Below are 25,890 nucleotides of genomic sequence, written 5' to 3'. Positions count from 1 at the left end.
TGAATCCAAAGAATTATGGAAAAATAAAAACTACAATTATCTCAGTGACCCCTTTTACTGCCCTAGAATGCCATTCCCCAGGACTTGGAGACTGAAACTACTGGAGAAACCATTTACAAGAACCACTGTGCTGGTGAACAGAATTTTCTGAAATCCCTCCAGGCCTCAATGCAAAACTAATATAATCTGCATTTAATTCATCTGCCATTTCTTTTTCCTTCAACTCTCACAACTCGCTCTTATAGAAGTTAACTTTAAAACACCTATAGAAACTTCTAATATTTCTGGCTAGCTGTATTTTGTACCCTGTTTTTTTTTCTTCTTTCCCTGTAACCTTTGTCATCATTTTGCATTTGTATTTTGGCAAATCTTCTGATCTGCCACCCAATTTGATACACCCAATGTTGATCAGGCTGCAAAAGTAAAAAGGTACATGAGCTGATCAATGTTAATTGGACAAAAGTAACAATACCATTGTTTCAATATTGTAATCTGGATATTCTGTTAGAAACTGGACAAAGCAGATTCAGTCACTTTCACGAGGAAATCTGCAGACACTGGAAATTCAAGCAAAATGCTGGTGGAACACAGCAGGCCAGGCAGCATCTATAGGAAGTATTACAGTTGACGTTTCGGGCCGAGACCCTTTGTCAGGACTAACTACTGCGTTCCACCAGCATTGTGTGTTCAGTCGCTTTCAATAGAATTAAATAGTTAAGGGATTTTTTTTTTTTTTTGCAAGGCAATAAGCAAAGCACAGAGCAGGACAAGGTGAATAGTTCTATCCAAGTGTCACCAACTCTGCCCCAAATAGCTGGTGCATAATATTCTTCCATTAAAACTCATCTAAATATAGCCTCACTGATCAAAATACAACATAATGGCAGTGTAGCTTTTCATTCTTGGTTTTGAAATATTTCCAACTAGATTGTTTAGACTTTGCCATGAAGCATGGAGATTAGTGGATAACTACTTGGCAATGTGCATAAATTGACTGTTTTAAGGACTAGGTAGTTAAATGGGACAACCAAATAAAATTTACCTGGCCACAAATTCAGCATTGGTCTTTCTCGTTATGCAATATGTACCACCTTACAATCATCAATTAGAGATTCTGCTTCAGCAATTGAAATAGAATGGTTAGCCAGAGCCTTTATAATCAGTAGAAGCACTTTTATCGGAGGTTTTAGAAGTTCACTCTACTGAGGCAGCACCAGATTAAACAATGGCCATCTTAAAGGAAACTGGTTCACCTAGCTACATTCAGAGGACTCCATGGTAAAAAACATTCATTTGAGGAAGAAAGGGGAATGGTACATTAAATTACAAAGGCCACTGAAAGGAAGACAATCTAAGAATGATATTGGTGCCCAGAATTATAGGCATGACATACCCACCTTAAAATTTACAATTATCATAAGTACATAGAACTGTCACCAGGTGGAAAGTCAAGCTTTATGTATACACAAAGAACCTAGCATCAAGCAATGGGGAAAATCAGTAGAATAAACAATTTTGAAGCAGATAGCAGTGTCAAGCTGCATTGCAATAGGACTATGACACGTGGCCCAACTCTGTTCAGGTGTCTTATAATCAGTTCTTCATTGCAAGTATATTACTGCTCAGAATTTCACAATTATTAACCAACATTTATATCATTCAGTGTTAGAACAACATGACTGTCAAATTTCCCACTATAGTGAAGGAACATTAATTATATTTCTATTATCAAGATATTTCCACGTGAAACTAAGCAAAAAGATATTAACAACACTCAATAAACTAACTTGTGGCTTTACATGAATAGCAACTCCCTTATTTCAGAATTTACTAATTAGCATATTAATTGCACTTAAACATTCCAGAGTGAAACCCAGTAATATGATCTGCAAAGTGATAACTTGTGCACTGCATTTCTGCACTGTTAATCATCATTGATCCAGTTTAATATTCTAAACCTTTCAACATGAAATCAAGTGCTTAAATTTGTCTTTTTTCGTTCCATCACATTTTATACCCACTCAATCCAAACTTAAAGTTTCCTGCACCATTCCTTCCCAAGTTATTGCTTATTTCAGTTTATTCCTAATACTGGGTAATGATGCGCATCACTGGTTGCAATCCTCTAGTGCTCAAACTATGATCTTCTGTCTGCACTTGAATTACAATGCAAAACAGTATCCGCATCACGCATGGAAAACAAAGGTGAACAGCAAGACCCCAACTTGAGATAAACCATGACTAACTAGTTTGTTTTGTGCAGTGGAAAAAAAACATTTGAAATTTGTATACATCATACTGATTGAGAACTTCTGTTCTGCATGAAATTAAGCAGGTTTCAACATGTCAAATCAAGTCATCCTATTTGCTGTCTTGTCTGGAAGAAAAATATCTAATATCCCATTGAAAGAGAGAAGTATTGAAAGTAGAAGCAGATTGCATGGTTGGTTACATTTCAGTATTCTCGATTTCCCATACTGCCCCTGGATGAAGTATTTCACAACAAACTGGGTTAGCATGCCAGATACACCTTGTACTTAAGATTTGTTTCCTTTAGCAGTCCCTCAGAACAGCAGACTAATTGTGTATTTTTGGCTTTTGATGTGGAGAGGCCAATGCAGAATTTTGTACTGATGGGCAGGGAGTTGCCTGACAGTGTGGGTGTGTAGTTTAAGACAGTCTGTTCCTTCTGTTATTTCAAACAAGCTACTGTTGCATGACCACCTGTTCAATAACATCAAATACTTCACCTGCTATCCATGGGCTGGAGAATCTCAGGCATTGATGATGTTGCATTCCTTTGTCTTACATAAGGCAGCTTTGAGCACATCCTTGACAAGAGATTAGGTCACCAGGTAGTCAATAGAAGAGGTCAAAGTAGATTGGGTCGAGTCGATGTGACATGCAGGAGGTAACCCCTGCCAATTGTAACTAACTCAGCATAATTTTGCAGATGAAGAGTGTTGCAAACTAATCCCTCGAACATGAAGTCTAACAGGAGGCGGATCGAATGGCCTGTAGCTAACATGACTTCACTGTGGAAGCAGTTTGATGAAGATGTTAACCAAACTCTGGAGGCAACGGCGAAGGGAGGGGTTGATAGGAAGCTGCAAGCCATGACAACAATTATTGTCAGTATCGCACCTGAACGGTTTGGAGAAGAGGAGAAGGAAGGCTCCAAAACACATTACTCGAAGAACCAAAGAGCATTGAGGATCCACAACATCAGGCAGCAGATGAAAGCACTGAAGTCCCAATACAAGGAGGCAGGAGAAGAGGAGCGCATTGGCTTGGCCCAGTTGATGTGCATACTACGAAAGAAGATCAGGGTCCTCCGCCGGGCAGAGTGGCATCGGAGGCGGCATCATGAAAGGGCTCGAAAACGTGCTGCCTTTATCGCCAACCCCTTCAAGTTCACCAAGGAGTTGCTGGGGGAGAAGCGCAGTGGGAAACTGGCCTGTTCGCAGGAAGACATAGACCAACATCTGAAGAAGATATACAATGACCCTGAAAGAGAGTAGGAGTTGGGAAAGTGCGACATCCTAATAGACCCACCTGAATCAGATGTGCAGTTCGACATGTCAGAGCTGCAACTAAAGGAAGTCAGAGAGGTCGTCCACAAAGCAAAGGCAAGCTCGGCTCCAGGACCAAGCAACACTTGTACAAAGTGTTACAAGAACTGCCCCAAACTCCTGCTGCGTCTGTGGAAGATCCTGAGAATCTTCTGGAGAAAGAGGGAAGATCCCAGAACAGTGGAGAGTGGCTGAAGGGGTGTGGATCCCGAAGGAGGAAAATGCCACCCAGATAGATCAGTTTTGCATCATCTCCCTGCTGTGTGTCAAGGCGAAGATCTTCTTCAGTGCAGTTTCCAACCGGTTGTGCATCTACCTAGCAAAGAACACCTATATTGATACATCAGTCCAGAAGGGTGGCATTTCAGGGATGCCGGGCTGTCTGGAGCACATTGGTGTGGTGACACAGCTCATCAGGGAGGCCAGAGAGAACAAGGGCAACCTGTCAGTGTTGTGGCTCGACCTGGCAAATGCATATGGCTCCATTCCGCACAAGCTGGTGCAGCTCACACTGACCAAATATCACGTCCCCAGCAGAATCAGAGACCTTATCCCTGATTATTACAGCAACTTCAGGATGAGGGTCTCTTCAGGAGCAATTACATCAACCTGGCACAAGGTGGAGGTCGGCATCATCACAGGGTGCACTATCTCAGTGACACTATTCTCCCTAGCCATGAACATGCTCACTAAGTCTGCTGAACCAGAGTGCAGAGGGCCCAGAATGAATTCCGCTCAATGGCAACCACCTATCAGGGCATTCATGGATGACCTCAGTCACCACAGAATCAGTCCCAGGCTGCTGGAGGATTCTACAAGGGCTCGAAAAGCTGGTGGAGTGGGCCCGGATGCGTTTCAAACCTGCCAAATCAAGATTGATGGTGCTGAGGAAAGGGAAGGTGGAGAACAAGTTCCGGTTCAGCATTGCAGGCACAGCCATCCCAACCATCACAGAAAAGCCAGTCAAGAGCTTAGGCAAAGTTTCTGACAGCTCTTAAGGGACACAACAACCACTCAGGCAACCTGCACCGAGTTGGATGGCTGGCTGGCTGAAATCTGTGGACAAGTCTGGCCTACCTGGGAAGTTTAAAGCCTGGATGTATCAGCATAGTATTCTTCCCAGAATCCTGTGGCCCCTCCTTGTCTATGCAGTCCTGATCTCGACAGTCAAAACCTTAGACAGGAGGGTTAGCAACCACCTCAGGGGATGGCTGGGGCTGCCAAAGAGCCTGAGCAGCATCGCACTCTATGGACACCACAACAAACTGCAACTGCCCTTCAAATCCTTGGAGGAAGAATTCAAGGTAACAAGAGCCAGAGAAGTGCTACAGTATAGGGACTCAAGTGACCCGAAGGTGGCTAGAGCAGGGATCCAAGTAAGTACTGGCAGGAAGTGGAGGGCAGAGGAAGCTGTTCAGGAGGCAGAGGCCAGGCTGCGTCACAGGAGGCTGGTGGGAGTGGTCACACAAGGCCGAGCTGGACTAGGATCCTTTCCAACTCCCCAAATGGACACCAGAGGGAAGGAAAGGCGTTGTCTAGTTCAGGAGGAGGTGAGAGCAGTAGTGGAGGAGATGAGAGCCTGCAAAGCAGTGGGAATGAAGCAACAGGGAGCTTGGACAAGATGGGAGAATACAGTTGAGAGGAAAGTGACCTGGGCTGATCTTTGGAAAGCCAAACCACACTGCATCCAATTTCTCATCCAGGCAGTGTACAATGTGCTTCCAAGCCCATCAAACCTGCACACATGGGGCAAGGTAGAGTCATCTGCGTGCCCACTGTGCTCCAAGCGAGGAACCCTGGAGCACATCCTTAGCGGCTGTGCAAGGGCACTTGGTGAGGGATGGTACAGATGGAGGCATGATCAGGTCCTGAAGACCATCGCTGAAGCCATCAGCGCAGGAGTTGAATGGGCAAAGCGGTCCCGACCCTCCAAGCAGACCATTGTCTTTGTCAGAGCTGGGGAGCAGCCAATACCTGCCAAAAGAACATCTGCAGGCATTCTGACCTCTGCAAGGGACTGGCAGCTGTTGGTGGACCTCGAAGGGCAGCTGAAGTTCACCAACCATATCGCAGCCACCACCCTGCGACCAGACATTGCCCTAGTGTCTGAGTCTACTAAGCAAGTGGTGCTGCTGGAGCTGACAGCCCCATGGGAAGATAGCTTGGAGGAGGCCTTTGAAAGGAAGCTCTCCAAGTACGCAGGACTGGTCAGCAACTGTCAGCAGGCTGGATGGAGAGTGAGGTGTCTCCCAGTGGAGGTTGGTTGTAGGGGATTCATAGCCCTTTCTTTAGTTAGAGCCTTCAGCATTTTGGGCATTGAGGGAGAGAGGAAGAGGAGAGCCATCCGCAGTACCACTGATGCGGCAGAGAGGGCCTCAAGATGGCTGTGTCTCAAAAGAGGGGAGCCATAGAGTCGTAAGTAGCTAGCCATCTGGACACAAGCTGGGGTCTGATCAGCTCCGGCTGGGTCACCTAGAGGAGGTTGTATGATGTTGACAGACCCAAAACACCCGATGATTCCAGGAACATCACTGAAGATGTGTCCAGAAGCATCAATAGATGTATGTACACAGCTGACCAGCAGGCAATCCAGACATTGGAAGTTTTGAGAAGAGTGTCTTCAATCAGGCCGACTGCACAAGTACAAAAAGCATCAGCGGGTCGCTACAGCTACAAAGAGCTTTGACCAGCAGCCATTTGGCATTTGGGATTGATTGGCAAGAGCAAATTAAAGGCAGGAATAAGTGCAGCAGCAGCTGTCGGCTGACTGGGTAGAGTCAGAATGGTGACCTTGAGGCTTTAGTTCTTCAAGGCTTCAGTGAAGAGAGGCTTTGTCAGAAAAGCAAAAAAAGAAAAGCTCACAGTTAAGTTCTTTTTGCTCCTACCCTTCTTTATATCTGCTCAGCTAGGACAGTAGAGATGCCAGGCAGGATAGTGGAATGCGGGAAGGTAGGGAGACCTCCAGTGTCCCTGACGACTACAACTGCGATACAGCTTCTAACAATCCATGTTAAGGAGTTGGAGCTGGAACTGGATGAACTCCAGATTATTCAGGAGGCTGAGGGGTTGACAGACAGGACAGACTGACGCAGTGCAGGACACAGGAAACTGGGTAACAGTCAAGAAGGGGGAAGAGGTTAAGCAGCTAGTGTAGAGTACCCCTGTAGCCACCCTATCAACAGGTATATCACTTTGTATACTGTTGGGGGGATAACCTAACAAAGGAAAGTCACAGTGGTCAGGTCGCTGGCACTGTCTGCCTCTGTGACTCAGACTGCAAAGGGGAAGAAGGAGGCTTATTGTGCTGATGGGGGATTCTTTAGTTAGGGAAATGTACATGAGGTTCTGTTGGTAAGAACAGGATTCCTGAATAGTATGTTTCCTCCCAAGTTCAAGGGCCTGAGATATTTTGAATCAAGTCTTAAGCATTCTTAAGTGGGAGGGTGATCAGCTAGAAGTCATGGTCCATGTAGTTACCAGTAACAAGGATAAGACAAGTGACGAAGTTTGGCATACAGAGTTCAGGGAGTTAAGTGCTAAGTTAAAGGGCTGAACTTCCAGGGTTGTAATCACAATGCCACATTCTAATTAGACCATACCGAGAAAGATTATACAATTTAATACATGACTAAGGAGTTGGTGTAGGAGGCAGGGCATAAGATTTTTGGATCATTGGGCTCTCTTCCAGGGAAGGTGGGACATGTACATAGGGACGATTTGCACCTGAACTGGAGAGGGACTAAGGGGAACCAGAGTGCCAGAACAGTTCACAGATACAGTTGTTGGTAAGACCTCAAATTTGGGAATCAAAAGGTTCAGCATGGTGCAATTAGTGTCCTGAGATGCATACATTTCAATGCATGAAGTATCGTGGGAAAGGTGGATGATAGTGCTGAAGATGAGGTAGCTGGTTTACAAAGAGGCAATGTGTAGTGAGGAGAGGCTGTTGATAGGGCAAAATTGCCATCAACAGGATGAGTTGCAATGTAAAATGCAGACAAAATTTTAAAGGATGAACACAAGACTGAAGGTGTTGTATCTGAATGCACTCAGTCTACGGAATAAGGTAGATGAGCTTGCAGCACAGCTTCAAATTGGCATGCAGCACTGAATCATGGCAGAAAGATTATAACTGGTAGTTTAATGTCCAAAGATACACATTGTATCTAAAGGAAAGGCAGGAAGGCAGAGGGGCTGGTGTTGCTTTGTTAGTAAAAAAGAAATCAAATCATTAGAAAGAGGTGACGTAGGGTCAGGTGTTGAATCAATGTGGATAGAGCTGAGGAACTGCAAGGGTAAAAAGACCCTGATGGGAGTTGTATACAGACCCCCAACCAGTAGGAAGGATGTCACCTACAAATTACAAGTTAAAATACATGCCACAAGGGCAATGTTACAATAGTCATGGAGGTCTTCAATATACAGGTAGATTGGCAAAAGCAGGTTGGTGCTGGATTTCAAGAGGGGGAGTTTCTAGAATGCCCATGAGATAGCTTTTTAGAGCAGCTCGTGGTTGAGCTCACTAGAGGATCAGCTATTCTGGATTGGCAGTTGTGCAATGAACCGGAATCAATTTGAGATCTTAAGATATTCTCACTGACATCTTCAACATCTCCCTGAGCAGCATCGTCATTCTTACGTGCTTCAAGGCTGCCACCATCGTCCCTGTGCCGAAGTCTTCAGTGTCCTGCCTCAATGACCACCGTCCCGTTGCACTCACATCCATCATCATGAAGTGTTTCAAGAGGCTTGTCATGAGGCACATCAAGTCCCTACTGCCCCCCTCACTGGATCCCCTGCAGTTCTCGTACCGTCCCAACCATTCAACAGACGATGCTACTGCCATCACCCTCCACCCGGCCTTAACCCACCTGGACAAAAAAGACACCTACGTTCAAATGCTGTTCATAGACTTCAGTTCAGCATTCAACACAATCATTCCTCAGAAACTGATTGGAAAGCTGAGTCTACTGGGCCTGAACACCCCCCTCTGCAACTGGATCCTAGACTTTGACTGGGAGCTCTCAGTCAGTTCGATTGGAAGCAGCATCTCCAACACCATCACAATGAGCACGGGAGCCCCCCAGGGCTGTGTGTTCAGTCCACTGCTGTTCACTCTGCTGACCCACGACTGTGCTGCAACACACAGCTTGAACCACATCAAGTTCGCTGATGACATACAGAGAGGAGGTGCAGCAGCTAACGGACTGGTGCAGAGCCAACAACCTGTCTCTGAATGTAAACAAAACAGAAGAGATGGTTGTTGACTTCAGGAGGACACGGTGTGACCACTCTCCGCTGAACATCGATGACTCCTCTGTACAGATTGTTAAGAGCACCAAATTTCTTGGTGTTCACCTGGCAGAGAATCTCACCTGGTCCACAACACCAGCTCCATAGCAAAGAAAGCCCAGCAGCGTCTCTACTTTCTGCGAAGGCTGAGAAAGGTCCATCTCCCACCCCCCATCCTCACCACATTCTACAGAGGCTGTATTGAGAGCATCCTGAGCAGCTGCATCACGGCCTGGTTTGGAAATTGTACCATCTCAGATCGCAAGACCCTGCAGCGGATAGTGAGGTCAGCTGAAAAGATCATCGGGGTCTCTCTTCCCGCCATCACAGACATTTACACCACATGCTGCATCCGCAAATCAAACAGCATTGTGAAGGACCTGACGCACCCCTCATATAAACTCTTCTCCCTCCTGCAATCTGGAAAAAGGTACCGAAGCATTCGGGCTCTCACGACCAGACTATGTAACAGTTTCTTCCCCCAAGCCATCAGACTCAATACCCAGAGCCTGGCTTGACACCAACCTACTATATCCTCTACTGTGCCTACTGTCTTATTATTTATTATTTATTGTAGCGCCTGCACTGTTTTGTGCACTTTATGCAGTCCTGAATAGGTCTGTAGTCTACTGTAGTTTTTGTATTGTTTCATGTAGCACCATGGTCCTGGAAAATGTCTCATTTTTACTGTGTTCTGTACCAGCAGTTATGGTTGAAATGACAATAAAAAGTGACTTGACTTGAAGGTAAAAGAATGGTTTGGGGAAGTTGATCATAAGATCAAATTTACCCTGAAATTTGAGGAGAAGCTGAAGTCAAATGCATCAGTATTACAGTGGAATAAAGGGAATTACAGAATAAAGGGAATTACAGAGGCATGAGAGAGGAGTTGCCCTGAACTGACTGGAAAAGAACACTGGCAGGGATGACTCACAGCAGCAATTGCTGGAATTTCTGGAAGCAATTCAGAAGAATCAGGGTATACATATCCCAAAAGGAAGAAATATTCTAAAGGAAAGGTGACATAACAGTGGCTATCAAGAGAAGGCAAAGCCAACATAAAAGGCAGAGAGGGGGCATTAAATAGAGCAAAAAATTAGAGGGAAGGTAGAGGATTGGGAAGCTTTTAAAAACCAACAGAAGGCAACTAAAAAAAAGTAAATCAGGTAGAGATGGATTACGAAAGTAAGCTAGCCAATAATACTGGAGGAATCCAAAAGTTTCTTCAGATACATTTTACATAGTGTGTTTAAAAAAAAAAAAGTGGATATTGAACTGGTGGAAAATGACGTGGGAGAGGTAGTAATGGAGGACAATGAAATGGCAGATGAACTGAATAAGTATTTTGCATCAGTCTTCACTGAGGAAGACACGAGCAGTGTGGTGGAAGTTACAGGTGTCAGGGGGCATGAAGTATGTTAAGTTACCTTAACTAGAGAGAAGGTTCTTGGCAAACTAAAAGGTCTGAAGGTAGATAAGTCACCTGGACCAGATGGTGCACCTGATAGAGGTGGGTGAAGAGATCATTGAGGCATTAGTAATGATCTTTCAAGAATTACTAGATTCTGGAATGGTTCAGGAAGACTGCAAAATTGCAAATATCACTCCACTCTTCAAGGGAGAGGCAGAAGAAAGGAAACTACAGGCCAGTTAGTCTGACTTCTGTGGTTGGGAAGATGTTGGGAGCCCATCATAAAGGATAGGGTCTCAGGATACCTGGAGGCACATCATAAAACAGGTCATAGTCAGCATGGTTTACTCAAGGGAAAATTTTGCCTGATAAATCTGTTTGAATTCTTTGAAGTAGTAACAAGCAGGATAGACAAAGGAGAATCAATTGATCTTGTGTACTTGGATTTTCAGAAGCCCTTTGACAAGGTGTCACACGAGGTTGCTTAACAAGCCACGAGCACATGGTATTACAGGAAAGATTCTAGCATGGATAAGCAGGGGCTGATCGGCAGGAGGCAAAGAGTGGGAATAAAGGGAACACTTTCTGGTTGGCTGCTGGTTAGGCGCGTCCATAGGGGTCTGTGTTGGGGCCAATCCTTTTTACATTATATATCAATGATTTGGATGACAGAATTAATGGCTTTGTTGCAAAGTTTGCCAATGATATGAAGACAGTGGAGGGCAGGTGGTTTTGAGGTAACAGAGGAGCTACAGAAAGACTTACGATTAGGAGAATGGGCAAAAACTGGCAGATGGAACACAATGTTGGGAAGTGTACGGTCATGCATGTTAGGAAGAGTTGACTATTTTCTAAATGGGGAGAAAATACAAAGAACTAAGGTACAAAGGGACTTGTGAGTTCTTCTGTAGAGTTCCCTAAAGGTTAATTTGCAGGTGGAGTCTGTGGAGAGGAAGGCAAATGCAATGTTAGCATTCATTTCAATAGGTGTAATGTTGAGATTTATAGAGCACCAGTGAGGCCTCACTTGGACTATTGTCAGCAGTTTTAGGCCCCTTATCTTAGAAAGGATGTCCTGAAACTCAAAAGGATTCAAAGGAGGCTCACAAAAATTATTCTAGGGTTGAATGGCTTGTCATATGAAGAACACTTGATGGCTCTAGGTCTGCATTCACTGGAATTCAGAAGAATGAGGGGTGACCTTATTGAAACCTATCGAAGCCTTTTATATATTGGCGAGACCCGACGCAGACTGGGAGATCGTTTCGCTGAACACCTATGCTCTGTCCACCAGAGAAAGCAGGATCTCCCAGTGGCCACACATTTTAATTCCACATCCCATTCCCATTCTGACATGTCTATCCACGGCCTCCTCTACTGTAAAGATGAGGCCACACTCAGTTTGGAGGAACAACACCTTATATTCTGTCTGGGTAGCCTCCAACCTGTTGGCATGAACACTGACTTCTCTAACTTCCGCTAATGCCCCACCTCCCCCTCGTACCCTATCCGTTATTTACTTACATACACATTCTTTTTCTCTCTCTCCCCTTTTTCTCCGTCCCTCTGACTATACCCCTTGCCCATCCTCTGGGTTTTTCCCCCCTCCCCCTTTTCTTTCTCCCTAGGTCTCCTGTCCCATGATCCTCTCATATCCCTCTTGCCAATCACCTGTCCAGCTCTTGGCTCCATTCCTCCCCCTCCTGTCTTCTCCCATCATTTTGGATCTCCCCCTCCCCCTCTCAAATCTCTTACTAGCTCTTCTTTCAGTTAGTCCTGACGAAGGGTCTCGGCCCGAAATGTCGACTGTACCTCTTCCTAGAGATGCTGCCTGGCCTGCTGCGTTCACCAGCAACTTTGATGTGCGAGGAATGAAGAAAGGCCTTGATAGTGTGGATGTAGAAAGGATGCTTCCTATGGTGGGAGAGTCTAAGGCCAGAGACACAGAGGGGTGTGCTTTTAGAGATGAGGAGAAATTTCTTCAGCCAGAGGGTAGTGAATCTGTAAAATTCTTTACAACAGGCAGCTATGAAGGCCAAGTCTTTATGGATATTTAGGGCAGTGGCTGATAGATTCTTGATCGGTCAGCATGAAGGGATATGGGGAGAAGGCAGGAGATCAGGGCTGTAGAGGAAAATTGGATTAGCCATGATGAAATGGCCGAGCAGCCTCAATGGGCCAAATGTCCAAATTCTGCTCCGATGTCTTAGTCTTATGTAGGAGTGGCCACTTATTAGTTTGCTTCTCCTTCCAGCTAAATTTGGGGAATTTTAAATGCATCTTGCATAGCATCTAATGCCTCAAGATGCCCATTGTATATAGTCCTCCATCTCTGGTGGTGTTCAGGGCTTTCTTTATCATGTCAGTTGTTTGGTTTTCAGTACTGTCAGTCATGCAAGTCCTGGGTGGGACTCAGGAATAGTTGTACACAGATGTAGGTTTCTACATTGCTGTTTCCATAACTGTTTTGTTTTACCAGTCAGGATTGTTGGCTCTGAGGTGAACCCCCGAACCTGGAGGACAGACCAGTGGACCAGTCTTAGTTTGGCCTCTACCCTTTGATCTGTTTAGCATGGGTAACCCTACCAAAAGTATAAAATCCTGACTCCAACCAGCATAACCCTCCAGGTCATTGAGGCACGCATGCCTCCAAACCACAACAAGGTTGTGGTCCTCTCAGAAGAGAGGACTTTACAGCAATCATAACATGACTAGTGCACCCCAAAGAGGCAAATAAGCTTTCATCCAAGTTAGTTCATCAATGATTAAATAAACAGCTGCTAAACATTCAGAATCCCTTGGAAAAAAATTCTAATACCTCAAGCTGTCAGAAGGGCAGTGCCTCATTTTGTGGCCCACTTGAGGGCAGTGCCTCATTTTGTGGCCAAAGGCAATGCTTTCTCCAGAGATATGGCTAATGGCCGCAGGACTTGAGTATGGCTTGGTTATGAGGGCAACCCAATAAGTAACTGAAGTGACGTCTAAACTAAATTAAAATGCAAATTGAGAATCATTAAGCAATAATTTCCATCAAGTCAAATTCTGCTACATGGAGACAGAAATACTATGGAAAATTATGCTCATGCCCAAATCACATCTCTTCGAAATTCCTCTGCGGCATTCAACAATTTGCTGCTTATCTCCCAACCTTCCCAAATTTCTGAAATGGATAGCGTTGCCCTTGAACAAGCCATCTTTTCACATGTCAAGGTGTTGAAAAATATCTTTACCATTGAGGCGCTCATAGGAAAAGGTGGCTATTACAAGAAGAGTTATATGCAAAATATATGCAGATTAAAAACTGCAGGGAGAACTTGCCCCCAGGAACAGGTTGATATGGATAATGAAGTTCACAAAGACATTAATATATACAATATGGCAGTTCTACAAAATTGAAGTGCTTAGCATTAATATACTGCTACATTGCTGCAGAAAAAAAATTTTAAAGCCAAGAGTAATGGCAAATACTTGTCACTTGAACAGGAAAGTATTCCTGAAGAACTATGACAATCCAAAATACTACCAAAGTAAAAATCAGAAGAATTACTTCAAAAAAAAATTAACCAGCTCAAATAAGTTGTCTAAGTGCTTACGTGCAGCATACATGGAAAGCTTTATCAGCTACTTGTAAATTGCCATTCCCATTTATTTTACACTTCAGGTACAAATTCATGAAGGGGCTTGCGTTCTAGTGAAATATATCTCGTCTCATCTTAGGACTCAACAGTACCTTGAAGTTTAAACTCAACCTAACAATGCCTATTCTACTTGCTGTGTTTGAGATAAGGCAATATTTAAATGCTTATTGTTTGTGCAATATATAGGGCTTTTGGAGGTAGACAAATGACACATAGTTGAGACACATTTTGGGTCAAGATCCTTCATCAGGGCTGGAGACAGCAGAAAGCTAAAATAAAGGGTGGGAGAGAAAATGAAAGAGCAGGAATCCAGTTGAGGGATGGGGTGGGGGGGGGAGAGAAAGGAGCAAAGTGCAAAACTGAAAGGTGATAGATGGAAGAGTCAAGAGAACTTAGCAAGGCGCTTGACAAGGCCCCGCATGGGAGGTTGGCCAAGAATTCACTTGGCATTCAAGATGTAGTAAATTGCATTATACATTGGCTTCAGAAGGCAGGAAGTGGCAGTAGATGGTTTCCTCCCTGACTGGAGGGCTGTGACTAGTGGTGTGCCCCAGAAATTGGTGCTGGATCTGTTTGCCATCTATATCAATATTCTAGACAATAATATGGTAAACTGGATCAACAAATTTGCTGATGATACCAAGATTGGGATATAGTGGACAGTGAGGATTATCAAAGCGTGCAGTGGGACCTGAATGAGCTGGAAAAATGGCAGAGAGAATTTAATGCAGACAAGCTAGGGTAGTATTTATGAAGGGGAGGGGGAGAGAGGGGGGGGGAGAGGGGGGGGAGAGAGGGGGGGGAGAGAGGGGGGGGAGAGAGGGGGGGGAGAGAGGGGGGGGAGAGAGGGGGGGGAGAGGGGGGGGGGAGAGGGGGGGGGGAGAGGGGGGGGGGGAGAGGGGGGGGGGGAGAGGGGGGGGGGGAGAGGGGGGGGGAGAGAGGGGGGGGAGAGAGGGGGGGGAGAGAGGGGGGGGAGAGAGGGGGGGGAGAGAGGGGGGGGAGAGGGGGGGGAGAGAGGGGGGGGAGAGAGGGGGGGGAGAGAGGGGGGGGAGAGAGGGGGGGGAGAGAGGGGGGGGAGAGAGGGGGGGGAGAGAGGGGGGGGAGAGAGGGGGGGGAGAGAGGGGGGGGAGAGAGGGGGGGGAGAGAGGGGGGGGAGAGAGGGGGGGGAGAGAGGGGGGGGAGAGAGGGGGGGGGAGAGAGGGGGGGAGAGAGGGGGGGGAGAGAGGGGGGGGGAGAGAGGGGGGGAGAGAGGGGGGGGAGAGAGGGGGGGGAGAGAGGGGGGGAGAGAGGGGGGGAGAGAGGGGGGGGAGAGAGGGGGGGAGAGAGGGGGGGGAGAGAGGGGGGGGAGAGAGGGGGGGGAGAGAGGGGGGGGAGAGAGGGGGGGGAGAGAGGGGGGGGAGAGAGGGGGGGAGAGAGGGGGGGAGAGAGGGGGGGGAGAGAGGGGGGGAGAGAGGGGGGGAGAGAGGGGGGGAGAGAGGGGGGGGAGAGAGGGGGGGGAGAGAGGGGGGGGAGAGAGGGGGGGGAGAGAGGGGGGGGAGAGAGAGGGGGGAGAGAGGGGGGGGAGAGAGGGGGGGAGAGAGGGGGGGGAGAGAGGGGGGGGAGAGAGGGGGGGGAGAGAGGGGGGGAGAGAGGGGGGGGAGAGAGGGGGGGGAGAGAGGGGGGGGAGAGAGGGGGGGAGAGAGGGGGGGGAGAGAGGGGGGGGAGAGAGGGGGGGAGAGAGGGGGGGAGAGAGGGGGGGAGAGGGGGGGAGAGAGGGGGGGGAGAGAGGGGGGGGAGAGAGGGGGGGGAGAGAGGGGGGGGAGAGAGGGGGGGGAGAGGGGGGGGAGAGAGGGGGGGGAGAGAGGGGGGGGAGAGAGGGGGGGGAGAGAGGGGGGGGAGAGAGGGGGGGGGAGAGGGGGGGGGAGAGAGGGGGGGGTGGAGGGGGGGGTGAGAGGGGGGGGGAGAGAGGGGGGGGAGGAGGGGGGGGAGAGAGGGGGGGGTGAGGGGGGGGAGAGAGGGGGGGGAGAGAGGGGGGGGAGAGAGGGGGGGGAGGAGGGGGGGGAGAGAGGGGGGGGAGAGGGGGGGGAGAGAGGGGGGGGAGAGAGGGGGGGGGAGAGGGGGGGGGAGAGAGGGGGGGGAGAGAGGGGGGGGAGAGAGGGGGGGGGAGAGGGGGGGGGAGAGAGGGGGGGGAGAGAGGGGGGGGAGAGGGGGGGGGAGAGAGGGGGGGGAGAGAGGGGGGGGGAGAGAGGGGGGGGAGAGAGGGATATATATATGGAAGATTGGTTATCAGACGTTAGAGAAGTTGATGTTGATACCATCAAGTCAGAGACTACCAAGATGCTGCTCTTCCAGTCTGCACCTAGATCATGTGGCAGTAGAGGTGGCTGTGGACAGACAAGTCAGTGCAGGCAGACAGAGTGAAGGTGCTCAATGGAGGTACATTTCTTTACACAGATACCGTCCGACCTTCTGAACAGTCTGGTCTTACTACAAATATTCAAAGATGAAGTGTTAATTGAAAAAATTAATCAGGCACATTTAGATTTAATTGCTCTAAAAATCTGTACCTAGTTTTATTCAAAAATATCCACACAATATATTGAGTGTTAATATAGGGCAATCAAATTCAAAACTTACAATTCAGCTTTAAACTGAAATTAGAAGGCACATTAAAAATTCCGTTTCTCCACTTCAACTTTCTACAAATATCATTGAACCAACTTTCTACAAATATCATTGAACATACATTGCAAATAAATCCCATGTTGGATATACCATACCTTGATAAAAAGTATTCAGCCCCAACCCTTTGTTCACATAAATGAGTATTACAACTAGAGACTTTGATCAATTTGACAGAGAATTTATTTGTGAATCACATGTTCCTTCCCCTTCCCACAGCATAGCCCAAAAATAAAAGGGAAAATTGTAAAGCATGAAAAACAAAAAAATCAAAAACTGAATCGTCAGCAGTTCAGAAGTATTCATCCCTTTTGCTCAGTGCTTAGTTGAACCACCTCTTGCAGCTACTACAGCCTGTAGTCTTTTTGGATAAGTCTCTATTAGCTTTGTACAGCGTCATGGAGCAAGATTTTCCCATTTCTCCTTGCAAAATTGCTCAAGCCGTGCCAGGTTAGTGAGTGGCAATGGATAGTCATCTTGAGGTCTTGCCAGGAATGTTCAATCGGCTTAAGGACAGGACTCTGACTGACTACTCAAGGACAACAGTTCTCTACATTTGAAGCCACTCCATGGTTGCTCTGGCAGTGTGCTTTGGGCTGCTGTCCTGCAGAATGACTAACATCCTCCCCAGTTTAAGCTCTCTGGCAGAGGCTTGCAGGTTTTTATCCAAGATCTCTGTATTTAGCAGCATTCATCTTCCCACCATCCTGACTAGATGTTCAGTCCTTGCTGCTGAAAAGCATCCCCATAGAATGATGCTACCTCCACCATACTTTACAGTAGGGATGGTGTTACCTGACTGCCGCGCAGTGTTAGATTTACGCCGTGTATCACTTAAAAAAGAACATATTGCCCATAAAGACTTTACAAATCATTACTTAGAAGATACCTTAAAGGCTTGAAAGGTGGTTTCAAATGAGACTAAAGTGGAAATTCTTGGCCTCAATACAAAGTGGTGCATTTGGCGTAAATCTAATATTGAATACTATTGAACTGCTAACTTTTCAGTTTCAAGGCACTGTACATAGGAAGCTTAAGTAGCCTATAGATACTGCAGTACAAAAACAAATATCATAAAGTTTAATACATTAATGATCAAGGAGATGATTGACTACATGAGGAAGAAACTGGAAGCCCATGAGCCAGTCCTCATTGGGGGATCAGAGGTGGAGAGTGTTGGCAACTATAAATTTGTTGGTGTCATTTCAGAAGAGCTGTTCTGGGCCCAGAACACAAGTGCAATTTCAAAGAAAGCATGGCAACATTTGTACTTCCTTAGAAACTTGCCAAGATGCAGCATGACATTTGAAGCTTTAACAAACTTCTACAGATGTACAATAGTGAGAATATTGACTGTTTGCATCATGGTCTGGTATGGAAATACAAATACCCTTGAACTGAAAATCCTACAAAAAGTAGTGGATACAACCTAGTCTATCACAGGTAAAGCCCTCCACACCGTTGAGCACATCTACACAACTTGTTGTTGCAGATAGCAGCATCCATCATCAGCGACCCCCACCACCCAGGTCTTTTCTCCCCAACGCCATTAAGGGGAGGTACAAGAGACTCAGAACTCACATCATCAGGATCAGAAACAATTATTGCCCCTTAGCCATAAGGCTCTTGAACCAGAGGAATTACTTCATTCAACCTGACTTGCCCTGTCACAGAATTGTTCCTACAACTGATGGACACACTTTCAAGGACTTTTCATATCATGATGATACTTATTGCTTATTATTATTTTTTCTTTGCACAGTTGGATGTAGTTTTTTGTTGATTCTATTGTAGTTACTGGACTTATTGAGTATGCCTGTAAGAAAATGGCTCTTAGGGTTCTGGATGGTGATGTGTACTTTGATAATAAATTTACTTTGAACTTTGAAATTACCACCAAGATTATACTAGCATTCTAAATCCACAGCTCCTGACTTTTAAAGTGATTTTAAGATAGGCAAGCTTTGCCACATGTACATCAAAACATGGAAACATACAGCGAAATGCATCTTGTGTTAATGACCAACAGTCATGTACACAACTTACTAACCCCAATCTAAGTTTTAGGAATGTGGGAGGAAACAGGAACACCCGGAGGATGCACACATGGCTGCAGGGAGAACATACATACTCCTTACAGTGGTGGGAACTGAACTCCAATCATTGGCCTTATAACATGGAAAGTGACTGCTCAGGGTAGAATCATGATACCAACCATCTTCAATTCCACCCCCCACCCCCCCCAAAATATACTTACTAAGGTCAGATTTTCTTTTTATAGTTTTCAGGATCAGGACACCAAATGCAAAGCCATTTACTATGAGAATTACCCTCGCAGTAGTGAGCTTTCTGGTGAAGATGCTCCTACAGTTCTGTTGGATAGGAAGTCACTGGATTTAGATCCCGTCTTGAAGGAGCAGCGATACATTTCCAAGGTGGAATAACAAATTGACTTGGGGGAATGTGCAAGTGATTGTGCACCATGTTCCCCTTGATCGCAAGGGTACAAGTTTAAGAAATGTTACAAACTTCCAACACATTTGAAAACAATAACCATTGCAACTCCAAATGAACATTTATGGTAGTCAACATGGTCCCAATCAAGCAGGCTGCCTTGAACAGGGTAGCTTTGGTTTTGCTGGAATCACTGGCCACTTTTGCCAAGGTATCACTCTCCAGAGGATAATCAAACCTCTCATCTGCTCATATAGGCATGTTCATGTGGTTGGCCTAGATGAATTTATGTTCAATGACTATCACTATCCCTCTCTCAAAGGATATTGAATGTAAGGGCCTTGGCAATGGATATTCAATGATATAGTATTCAAGGTAATGACACATCAGGTGGTAATGGAACCAGTCAGAATGCTCTCCATGATACATTTGTAGAAATTTTCTAGGGTATACCCAATCTCCTCAAACTCCTAATCAGTGTATTAGCAAATCTCACCATCTCTGATCTTGCCAACAATATTATCAATTTATAGATGGCATTTCAGCTATGCCTAGCCATGCAGTGAATAGTAGAGATTAGTACAATGGGCTCCTGCATTGATCAGCAGGGACAATAGTGCCAATTACTAATGGGCAATAAATGCTGGCCTTTATGACAACCCAATCCCCCCAAAAATGAGCATCTCACCAGCATGTCCGAACAAGACCAACTACCTTAAGCAAATTTCGCCAGGTTAACAAACATGCAAAATTAAACTGACAATCACTAACAGTGAAAAAGTCAAGGAAATCAAGTTCAAGAAATTCTCACCTGGACTTGAAGATACTGAACCACTATTGCAAATGCTTCACATCTTTGGTTACTTGCTTTTAACAGTTCTTTCAGCTTTGCAATTGATGCAGCCTGCTTCTCACATGTAGTTCTGTAGCGATATAGCCCAGGGGTTCTCTTCTCTACTGAGTGCAAATCTGAAGCCTGGATTGACACATTAGATTGGGAGCCTGTCTTCTGTGCAGAGTTGGACTTCACCCAAGTTCTGTCAGCTAAAAAAGTAAAAATCACAGGTATCACTAATATTCCATAATCCTGCTTAATGAAATAGATTCATACAAAGTTTAATACTTTTCACCTTTGGCTATGCTAAGAACTTTTGATAGGGGAAAATCCACTCAGACTTTAAAACCACACTTGCCTGATATTCTTTTAGGAAGTAATTTGCTGAAATTAACTTCTCTAATTAATTTGTGGCCCCACCTTTCACTGATAGTTGTATGAATGGTTGCAAGAACTACTCACCTTCTTCAAGCAACTAGAAAATACATGCAACATTATGCAGCTATGCAAAGTGGTGCATGAGATTCTCCTTCGGCACCTGAACAAGGCAAATTAATATGGACTTTAACAAAGCCTTAACTGCTCACACGGTAGAACGCTATCTTGTTGCTCACATTGGATTTGTGCATCTTTTTCACATTTCTAAGATCTGTGAAATTTAATTGGTAATGTATTAATCATAGAGTACCATAGCATTAACATGCCTTTCAGCACTTCTAGTCCATGCTAAACTATTATTTTGCCTGGTTCCATTGATCTGCACCTGGACCATTGCCCTCCATAACCCTCCCATTCATGTACTTATCCAAACTTCTCTTAAGCATTGAAATAAAACAGACTGACATCCACCATTATGAATTAAGTGAAATGAAACCCAAATATCTATCATCCTTTATGAACGTATGAATAACAAGGGTAATAGGAAATCCATTATCTATGCCAAGGTGGAAACAAAATGGAGATGATTAAGAGCTTGCTGAAAAGTTAGTCTGAGGAGATTTTATACTGTATCAAGGAATAACAAGAACCAGTTTGTCAGAGTAGAAAAGCTACAGTGTGATACAATGTGCATTATGCAGATCTACTTAGAAATAGTCCACATAACAAATCAGTCTTTCAGCTCAACCATATCACAGCTTTACGCAAGTCTGCTGAATAGTGCCTCTTACCATGTAAATGCATACCATATCTGAACCACAACTGCCAAAATATCAGTTTTAGTCATTTACACAGTAGCAGCTGATTTAACTCATCTAGACCAGGGTGCACACAATGATCAGCTTAATTTCTACAGCCAAGTCCAGAGTTCAGCTCTCCTACAGTTTTGAATTCACCCCCCAGTTTTACCAAAGAACCATCTGTTGTGGCAAATTTAAATCCTTCACTATAAACACATTTACTCAAGTTCTTAAGATGCATAGACCACAACGGAACTAAAATCATAGCCTCAGTCTGAGATTTTGATAAATGTATTAGGTATATCACTCTTCATTTGTGATATAGACGCTTCATGCAGGTATACACCAATGCGTTTACTGAGACCAATACTGGTAAGTTTCCTTCTCCTCATTTTTGCCTTTGTAAAATGATTAAAACCAAGCCAAATCTCAATACTTCTTACTAACCCAATGGTCAAATTTTCCTTATTGTCTTGATTTTAAACAAACCACATTACCACCATATTCCCATGACCACTTATAACCAAAAGGGGCTTTCAAATATACATACTCTGGATTTCATAAAGTATATTGAACTGTTAGACCATCAAGTTCCACCCCAAAATGCGAAGTGGACTGCAAATGGAAGCTATAGTCTATTTCATTTGTATGAACAGAACTTAAACATCCAGAACATATGAATCATCCAGGAAACCATTTAAATGGCACCCCAACAATCACCTTAAACACACTGAATCTGTGACTACGATACAGCAACATAAGAAATATATTAATGATAACTCCTCAAACCCCCTCTCTGCCTACATTTTAAAAAGTAGTTGTATGCTCCAAGTCCCACTATCCAGACTTGAGCATGCTTCATTATCAGTTGTGGACCAAATTAAAACCCACCCCGTCAGTGCCAGATTTCAAACGATTTGAAATATATCCATTTGTACCATTAGTCCATCTTGGATGAGATTAGGGTAGCTTAAATGATCCAACATAGACCCTTACACTACTAAGTACCCTGTTTTCCAAATGATCGATTTGACTTTTCAAAATCACAGTTGAAATAATGAAATTTCTCAATTGATCCCCAGTCTTTTAAATCTCAACTTTTAATGTATTCAATGACTGACAATTTGAATCTTCAGGCAAGAGAACTGAAAAAAACAATGGTCCCATGATTATGCCCCCTTTGTGGCCAGTAGCTTTCAGCATGTACTTTGAATCACAGAAAACTGTTACAGCATTAACAATGAGAACTTCTTGTTCTCAGGCTACGCATGTTCAATCTATTGAACAATCTTCCTTTGTGGTTAAATACTCCACTCTTTGATCACATGTCTTGTATTTTGTAAATTGGCAATAATTAGTGGCATTGTCTCAACACTTCCAGTTGTGGACCAAATTAAAACCACATACATACTATGAGTATTTATAATGTTATGTCATAAAATTAGGTTTATAATCACTATCCAGGTGCAAAAACAGAATATATTACAAACTAAATAAACAGAACAAAAAGTTAGTGTTCATGGATCCTTCAGAAATCTGATGGCCAAGGGGAAGTAGCTGAATAGGCGAGCATGTCTTCAAGCTCCTGCGCCTGCTCCCTGATGGTATAAACGAGAAGACGGCACATTCTTGAGTCACCACTTGATGGTGGGAGGTCTGTGTCCATGGCGGAGACAGCCAAGTCTTCAAGCTTCTGCAGCCTCTAGCAATCTTGTGCATTACAGGCTCCACACCAGGCTGTGATGCAACTAGAATGTTCTCCACCAACATCTACAGATATTTGTCCTTTAATGCGATGGTTAAAGGAGTATTTCAAAATTTAAAATTGCAATATTTGAAAAAAGTTAACAGTTTCACGGGCAGGAGAGACTAACCAGAAGGATGGTTATTGCCAAAGGACCAGTGAAGTGAAGGATAACCTTGCACACAACATGGCATGATCTGAAATAGGCTGCCTTAACAGATAGTGGAAACAGACGCATGGATTTAACACAAACAACAGGAATTCTGCAGATGCTGGAAATTCAAGCAACACACATCAAAGTTGCTGGTGAACGCAGCAGGCCAGGCAGCATCTCTAGGAAGAGATGCAGTCGACGTTTCAGGCCAAGACCCTTCGTCAGGACTAACTGAAGGAAGAGTGAGTAAGGGATTTGAAAGTTGGAGGGGGAGGAGGAGATCCAAAATGATAGGAGAAGACAGGAGGGGGAAGGATGGAGCCAGGAGCTGGACAGGTGATCAGCAAAAGGGATATGAGAGGATCATGGGACAGGAGGTCCGGGGAGAAAGACAAGGGGGGGGGGAACCCAGAGGATAGGGGGGGGCTATAGTCAGAGTGACAGAGGGAGAAAAAGGAGAGTGAGAGAAAGAATGTGTGTATAAAAATAAGTAACAGATGGGGTACGAGGGGGAGGTGGGGCATTAGCGGAAGTTAGAGAAGTCGATGTTCATGCCATCAGGTTGGAGGCCACCCAGACGGAATATAAGGTGTTGTTCCTCCAACCCGAGTGTGGCTTCATCTTTACAGTAGAGGCGGCCTTGGATAGACATGTCAGAATGGGAATGGGATGTGGATTTAACACTCTAATTGGATACACAATCAAAGACTTTAGGGCTGTAGCAGGATTAAAGAGTAGAGTGAACTAAAGCTTTAGAACCGAGGGCTACACGAGTCATTTAATTAAAACTGGTACTGCTCAGAAAATAGACCATTGTTCTTAAGCTTTAACATGGGTATTTGGAGGGAAATAGTATGGGATTTTCATAAAAGTAGGGTGAAGACTGGTGTGGGGGGAGGAGGGGGGGGGGGAGAGAGGAGAGGTTCCACACTGGTGCTACAGAACAGATGAACTAGTTCAAGTTTAAAGACATTTACTTTACAGGGTAATTCTGGTAATAAAAGATGAATCAAATTACTAGCCTTTTATTCCGAATCAACCCAGTCCCAATGAAGTATGAAGATTGAACACTGCTTCTCCCACACCCAACCACCCCCAGATGTTCCCTCAGTTCACTATTAGCAGCATTTCTACATCCTTCCCTTCTCCTGCATCTGTACTACATATAATTGAGCAAAGCTGCTCAATTGTAACCAGCTTAGGCAGTTCTTTCCTACTAAAAGTTTGGTAGGTGGGTGGTAAAGTTTTAGAAGGATGTGCAATTATATCATATGAAAAAGGCTAGTTTTTGTTCAATGCCAAAACTGCAGTAAAAGAAATTGCAAGCTTCAGCACTAACATGAAGTGAACTTAAAAAAGTGACTACTCAATATTAATGCAAACAACAGGAATTCTGCAGATGCTGGAAATTCAAGCAACACACATCAAAGTTGCTGGTGAACGCAGCAGACCAGGCAGCATCTCTAGGAAGAGGTGCAGTCGACGTTTCAGGCCGAGACCCTTCGTCAGGACTAACTGAAGGAAGAGTGAGTAAGGGATTTGAAAGTTGGAGGGGGAGGGGGAGATCCAAAATGATAGGAGAAGACAGAAGGGGGAGGGATGGAGCCAAGAGCTGGACAGGCGATAGGCAAAAGGGATACGAGAGGATAATGGGACAGGAGGTCTGGGAAGAAAGACAAGGGGGGGGGGACCCAGAGGATGGGCAAGGGGTATATTCAGAGGGACAGAGGGAGAAAAAGGAGAGTGAGAGAAAGAATGTGTGTATAAAAATAAGTAACAGATGGGGTACGAGGGGGAGGTGGGGCATTAGCGGAAGTTAGAGAAGTCGATGTTCATGCCACCAGGTTGGAGGCAACCCAGACGGAATATAAGGTGTTGTTCCTCCAACCTGAGTGTGGCTTCATCTTTACAGTAGAGGAGGCCGTGGATAGACATGTCAGAATGGGAATGGGAAGTGGAATTAAAATATGTGGCCACTGGGAGATCCCGCTTTCTCTGGCGGACAGAGCGTAGATGTTCAGCAAAGCGGTCTCCCAGTCTGCGTCGGGTCTCGCCACTATATAAAAGGCCACATCGGGAGCACCGGACGCAGTATATCACCTCAGCCGACTCACAGATGAAGTGCTGCCTCACCTGGAAGGACTGTTTGGGGCCCTGAATGGTGGTAAGGGAGGAAGTGAAAGGGCATGTGTAGCACTTGTTCCACTTACACGGACAAGTGCCAGGAGGGAGATCAGTGGAGAGGGATGGGGGGGGACGAGTGGACAAGGGAGTTGCGTAGGGACCGATCCCTGCGGAATGTGGGGGGGGGGGGGGGAGGAGGGAAAGATGTGCTTAGTGGTGGGATCCCGTTGGAGGTGGCGGAAGTTACGGAGAATATATTGGACCCGGAGGCTGGTAGGGTGGTAGGTGAGGACCAGGGGAACCCTATTCCTAGTGGGGTGGCAGGAGGATGGAGTGAGAGCAAATGTACGTGAAATGGGGGAGATGCGTTTAAGAGCAGAGTTGATAGTGAAGGAGCACCAGGCCATTGTCTCCCATACCATCACCGACTTTATCCGCTCAGGGGATCTCCCATCCACTGCTACCAACCTTATAGTTCCCACACCTCGCACTTTCCGTTTCTACCTCCTACCCAAGATCCACAAACCTGCCTGTCCTGGCCGACCTATTGTCTCAGCTTGCTCCTGCCCCACCGAACTCATTTCTGCATACCTCGACACGGTTTTATCCCCCCTTGTTCAATCCCTTCTGACCTATGTTCGTGACACTTCTCACACTCTTAAACTTTTCGATGATTTTAAGTTCCCTGGCCCCCACCACTTTATTTTCACCATGGATGTCCAGTCCCTATATACTTCCATCCTCCATCAGGAAGGTCTCAAAGCTCTACACTTCTTTTTGGATTCCAGACCTAATCAGTTCCCCTCTACCACCACTCTGCTCCATCT

The 25,890-nt window shown here is 45.4% G+C and overlaps 1 protein-coding gene across 3 annotated transcripts in view; it reads right to left on the bottom strand.

Moving 5' to 3' along the window:
• mtus1b (microtubule associated tumor suppressor 1b) overlaps positions 1-25,890 on the bottom strand; it is a 170,901-nt gene that overhangs the window by 48,815 nt on the left and 96,196 nt on the right. For all 3 annotated transcript variants that reach the window (XM_072252638.1, XM_072252637.1, XM_072252639.1), the window contains one exon: positions 19,840-20,072. In XM_072252638.1, coding sequence (XP_072108739.1) covers positions 19,840-20,072 — 233 coding nt within the window. The remainder of the gene's footprint in view (positions 1-19,839; positions 20,073-25,890) is intronic.

This window comes from Mobula birostris, chromosome 3 (assembly GCF_030028105.1).
Source record: "Mobula birostris isolate sMobBir1 chromosome 3, sMobBir1.hap1, whole genome shotgun sequence".
Classification (NCBI taxonomy): domain Eukaryota; kingdom Metazoa; phylum Chordata; class Chondrichthyes; order Myliobatiformes; family Myliobatidae; genus Mobula; species Mobula birostris.
This window is presented reverse-complemented; position numbering and strand designations above follow the sequence as displayed.